This window comes from Nicotiana sylvestris, chromosome 7 (assembly GCF_000393655.2).
Source record: "Nicotiana sylvestris chromosome 7, ASM39365v2, whole genome shotgun sequence".
Classification (NCBI taxonomy): Eukaryota; Viridiplantae; Streptophyta; class Magnoliopsida; order Solanales; family Solanaceae; genus Nicotiana; species Nicotiana sylvestris.
Window position 1 is genome coordinate 112,230,016 of NC_091063.1, and position 5,798 is coordinate 112,235,813.

Below are 5,798 nucleotides of genomic sequence, written 5' to 3' on the forward strand. Positions count from 1 at the left end.
GTATCTTGTGTATATATGTAGATAGGTTATGGGTAGGTCGGGGCCCTGTTCCGATCATAGTACATCTATTATTAGAGGCTTGTAGATATGTCCTGTCAGTTAACACGGTATGTTGGACTGGTAGGTCCTGTACATATATTTTGTTGGCTTGTTAGTTGTAGTAAATATGACGGCCTTGCCGGCCCAGCCTTATGTTGATGGTTAGTCAGCGTTAGTCTCTATTCAGTTTTATACTTTACATCGTACATTTTCTTGCAGCCCATGGCCAAAAATATGACATTACATGTTCAAAGTCTCTGAGTCACAGGTGATACGCAAGGATAGTTGAGGCACTGAGTGCCAGTCTTGCCCCTAAGCTTGTGTCGTGACAAAAAGTGGTATCAGAGCAGTTTGTCCTAGGGAGTCTACAAGCCGTGTCTAGTAGGGTCTTGTTTATAAATGTGTGGTACACCAAATTATATAAACAAGGGACTATAGGGCATCTAGGAGTTGGTTACCCTTCTTTTAAATCTAAATCGTGTTGTAGCACAGAGTTATAGAAAATTTAAGTTAAACTTACGTGTTGACGTTTGCATGCACAGATGGCGATAACTAGGAAGACTACAGCTAGTCAAAGGAGAGAACCAGCAGTAGGTGAGGGGACTAGCAGGGTACCCCCAATAGATGGGGCCCAATCGGAGTCGCATGGAGAGACCCCTACTCAGCGATTACCGGCTCCTCCGCCACCTGAAGAGATTCCTAGGGAGACCACGCATCTAGTTCTCCCTCCGCTTCCATCAGATCAGGACTTGAGGGGTGTGGTGCATTTGTTGGCACAGTTGGTAGCTACCCAGCAACAGGCTAGGGCATCCTCTAGTTCAGGACCTTCTGAGGGATCTGGGAGTTCAAGGGTCCGAGAGTTTATTGCTTTGAATCCCCCAGAGTTCACGGGGACAGATTAGAGGGAGGACCCGCAGGATTTCATAGATCAGCTTCATAGGATTTTTTGGGTTATGCATACCACGGAGAAAGAGGCAGTTGAGTTAGCAGCTTTTCGACTCCGAGATATAGCCATCCTTTGGTATGAGGGATGGGAAAGGTCCAGGGGACGTAATGCCCCTCCTACTATTTGGGAGGATTTTTCAAATGCCTTCCTCGACCAGTATTTACCACGAGAAATCCGACAGGCCCAACTCGATCAGTTTCTAGCACTCAAGCAGGGCAATATGAGTGTTTGAGAATATAGTCTTCATTTTGACTCCTTGGCCAGATATGCACCATCCATAGTTGCTACTATGCGGGATAGAATCCACAGGTTTATAGCGGGGTTGGCCCTAGAGTTGACCGAGGCGTGTGCCACCGCTGCATTACAGTAGTATGGATATCTCGCGAATTCAGGCATTTTCCCAAAATATAGAAAGGGGTAGGCGTCGGCAGCAGAGTGTGGAGAGGACTGAGTCAGGGCAACGTAAAAGGATGAGATTTGTCAGGTCGCAGGAGCAGTATCAGGGGAGCTACCGGCCCCAGTACTTCAAACGACCACCTAGACCTCCGCCACCTCAGCTACAGGGGTACAGGAATGACCGCTATACTCAGTTAGGACCAGGTGAGAGCCCTCAGGCGTCAGGGTTGCAGCAACAACGAGGTTTGAGACAGACAGGGCCATTTCAGCCTCGATGTGCCATCTGCGGTCGAGGACACTTGGGCCAATGTCGAGCCGGTTCTGATGCTTGTTATACATGTGGACGTCCAGGGCATATGATGCGAGATTGCCCAAATAAGGATTCTGGAGATATGGCGCAACCAGTGAATCAGCAACAGGATCAGCTATGTCTGTGCATCCTTCAGGGCACGAGTCTCGGTCTTTGGCTGGTAGAGGTCGAGGTAGAGGTAGAGGGTTCAGTTCAGGTAGTAACCAGAATCGTATCTATGCGCTATCAGGTCGACAGGACCAAGAGTCTTCACCAGACGTTGTGACAGGTATGTTGACTATTTGTGCTCACGATGTTTATGCCTTGATAGACCCAGGATCTACCTTATCATGTATTACCCCATTTATCGCGCGAAAATTTGGTATAGTGCCTGAAATACTAAGTGATCCTTTTATGGTATCTACACCGTTCGGAGAATCGATTATCGCTAGACGTGTTTACCGAGGTTGTACGATAACAGTTTGTGGTCATCAAACCTCAGCCGACCTAGTTGAACTAGAGATGTTGGATTTCGATGCTATCATGGGCATGGACTGGTTGGCAGCTTGTTATGCCACGGTTGATTGTCGAGCGAAGACAGCTAGATTTCATTTTCCGGGTAAGCCAGTCCTCGAATGGGTAGGTAATACAGCGAAACCCAGAGGCAGGTTTATTTCCTATTTGAAGGCAAGAAAAATGATCGCAAAAGGGTGCATCTATCATATTGTGCGAGTTAAAGATGTCGATGCTGAGAAATCTATACTTCAGTCTATTCCAGTAGTAAAGGAGTATGAGGATGTATTTCCAGATGAACTTCCAGGTATTCCTCCAGAGTGAGAGATTGATTTTTCAATCGATTTGCTTCCGGGAACACAACCAATATCCATCCCTCCATATAGAATGGCACCTGCCGAATTAAAGGAGTTGAAGGAGCAATTAAAAGATTTACTGGAAAAAGATTTTACTAGGCCTAGTACCTCACCTTGGGGTGCACCGGTATTGTTTGTACGAAAAAAGGACGGATCTCTAAGGATGTGTATCGACTATAGGCAACTGAACAAGGTAACTATTAAGAATAAGTACCCCCTTCCAAGGATAGATGACTTGTTTGATCAGTTGCAGGGAGCTAGATGCTTTTCAAAGATAGATTTGAGGTCGGGGTACCACCAAGTTAGAGTTCGGTAGAAAGATATCCCCAAGACCGCCTTCAGGACCCGATATGGCCACTTTGAGTTTCTTGTTATGTCCTTTAGGTTGACGAATGCACCTGCCATATTTATGGACTTGATGAATAGCCTATTCCGGCCATATTTGGATCTGTTTGTGATAGTCTTTATTGATGATATTCTGGTTTATTCACTTTCAGAGGATGAGCATGTAGATCACCTACGAGCAGTACTCCAAACCCTCCGCGATAATAAATTGTATGCTAAGTTTTCTAAGTGTGAATTCTGGCTAAAGTCCGTAGCATTCTTGGGGCACATTGTATCCGACGGAGGTATAAAGGTAGACACTCAGAAGATTGAGGCTGTGAAATCCTGGCCTAGACCTACCACTCCGACAGAGATTCGTAGCTTTCTAGGCTTAGCAGGATATTATCGGAGGTTCGTAGAGGGGTTTTCTTCTCTTTCAGCACCATTAACAAAGCTGACACAGAAAGCGACTAAGTTTCAGTAGACAGAGGCCTGTGAGTAGAGTTTCCAAGAGCTTAAGAACAGATTGACCTCAGCGCCAGTTCTGGCACTTCCAGATGGTCCAGATGGTTATGCCATGTATTGTGATGCCTCAGGTGTCGGGTTAGGATGTGTCCTGATGCAACATGGAAAAGTAATTGCATATGCTTCAAGGCAGTTAAGGAAGCATGAGCGGAATTATCCGACCCACGACCTCGAGTTAGCTGCGATTTTCCATGCACTTAAGATATGGCGACATTATTTATATGGTGTGCATGTTGATATATTCACAGATCATAAGAGCCTGCAATATATCCTCAAGCAAAAAGAGTTGAATTTGCGACAAAGACGATGGCTTGAATTATTGAAAGACTACGATGTTAACATTCTCTACCATCCCGGGAAAGCTAATATTGTAGCAGATGCTTTAAGTCGCCGATCTATGGGTAGCTTAACACATGTAGAGGCCGAGAAAAGACAATTGACAAGGGAGATTCATCAATTGGCTTGTTTGGGGGTTCGATTAGTGGACTCTGGCAATGGAGGAGTTGTACTCCAAAATACTACAAAATCATCTCTCATAACTGAAGTAAAGGAGAGGCAATACGAGGATCCAGAGTTAGTCAAGTTGAGAGAGCGGGTTCCACAACAAAAGAAGCCGTTGTTAGAACTCAAAGGAGATGGGGTTCTCAGATACAAGGGTCGTTTGTGTGTTCCAGAGGTAGCAGGGCTACGAGATAGGATTATGTCAGAAGCACATTATTCATGGTATTCTATTCACCCTGGGTCGACAAAGATGTATCATGACATTAAGGATGTGTATTGGTGGAACGATATGAAAAAGAACATTGCCGAGTATGTCGCTCAATGCCCTAGTTGCCAGCAGGTGAAAATAGAGCACTAGAAGCCCGGAGGGCTAATGCAGACTATAGAGATCCCGACATGGAAATGGGAGGCGATTAACATGGACTTTATCACAGGTTTACCTCGTTCCCATCATAAGCTTGATTCTATTTGGGTGATAGTCGATAGGCTCACGAAATCAGCTCATTTCCTACCGGTCAGATCTACCTATACAGCAGAGGATTACGCAAAATTATATATTAAGGAGATAGTGCGACTACACGGAGTACCCGTATCTATTATATCTTACTGTGGGGCCCAGTTTACAGCACATTTTTGGAGGTCATTTCAGAAAGGTCTAGGAACTCAGGTGAATCTCAGCACAACTTTTCATCCACAAACAGATGGACAAGCCGAGCGCACGATTCAGACGCTCGAGGATATGTTGCGAGCATGTGTGCTGGATTTTAATAGAAGTTGGGATGAACATCTACCTCTTATCGAGTTTTCATATAATAACAGTTACCACTCCAGTATCCAGATGGCTCCGTACGAGGCTTTATATGGGCGCAAGTGCAGATCTCCCATAGGGTGGTTCGATGTTGGAGAATTTGGGTTATAAGGGCCAGACCTGGTTCAACAGGCCATAGAAAAAGTAAAGCTTATCCGGGAACGACTGTTGACAGCTCAGAGTCGACAGAAGTCATATTCTGACGTGCGGCGACGAGATTTAGAGTACGAGGTTAATGACTGGGTATTCTTAAAGGTGTCACCTATGAAAAGTGTAATGAGATTTGGAAAGAGAGGCAAGCTTAGCCCACGGTATATTGGGCCTTATAGGATCATTTGGAGAGTGGACCAAGTAGCTTACGAGTTAGAATTGCCCTCGGAATTGGAGTCTGTTCATCCGGTTTTTCACGTATCTATGTTACGGAAGTGCATTGGCGATCCTACCTGAGTAGTACCCACGGATGATGTACAGATTACAGAGAACTTATCATACGAGGAAGTTTCGATTGCCATCCTAGACTGACAAATCCGTAAGTTGCGGAATAAGGAGGTAGCCTCCGTGAAAGTACTTTGGAGAAACAATAATGTGGAAGAAATGACTTGGGAGGCCGAGGAAAGCATGAAGTCTAAATATCCCTACTTATTTCCTCCTCCAGAAAAGGATTCGACTGAGACATCATAATCATAAGGTATGTGTATAAATTCTTACGTTGGTCATGAGAGGCTGTCATCGTTATTCATAATTATGGTCCTGAATGTCGTTAGATTATTAAGCTCCTACGGGGAGAGTTGATAGTGGTGTTGTTACAGAGATGACCTTGCAAAAGTTATATAGATCACGAGGAGTTGAACATTCGAGGACGAATGTTTCTAAGGGGGGAAAGATGTTACATATCGCATTTTCGTACGTTACAATTTCGTTTTTAGTTAACCGACGTAGACGCGGGGATGAGATCATCTTGACGTACTTAAGCTATTTATAACAAGCGGAAAAAATAAGTTCCATGAAGGATAAAGGATGCACGAATTAGGGAAAAGGAGTTTCGTTGAAAGTGGCCAATTTGGGATAAAATACAGGTTAAGCGATAATACCCGATAATTA

The 5,798-nt window shown here is 44.7% G+C and overlaps 1 protein-coding gene across 1 annotated transcript; it reads left to right on the plus strand.

Moving 5' to 3' along the window:
- The first annotated feature begins 1,356 nt into the window (after positions 1–1,356).
- LOC138873633 (uncharacterized) lies at positions 1,357–2,507 on the plus strand. Its single transcript, XM_070152107.1, has 2 exons — positions 1,357–1,810; positions 1,921–2,507. The coding sequence occupies exons 1-2, from the start codon at positions 1,357–1,359 to the stop codon at positions 2,505–2,507; spliced, it is 1,041 nt and encodes a 346-aa protein (XP_070008208.1).
- The last annotated feature ends 3,291 nt before the right edge of the window (positions 2,508–5,798 follow it).

Excerpts from the sequence above, each read along its gene's own strand:
- LOC138873633 (XM_070152107.1), top strand. The coding sequence starts at position 1,357 with ATGGATATCTCGCGAATTCAGGCATTTTCCCAAAATATAGAAAGGGGT. Across the intron at positions 1,811-1,920 it reads TCAGCAACAGGATCAGCTAT|GTCGACAGGACCAAGAGTCT; the intron begins GTCTGTGCATCC and ends ATGCGCTATCAG.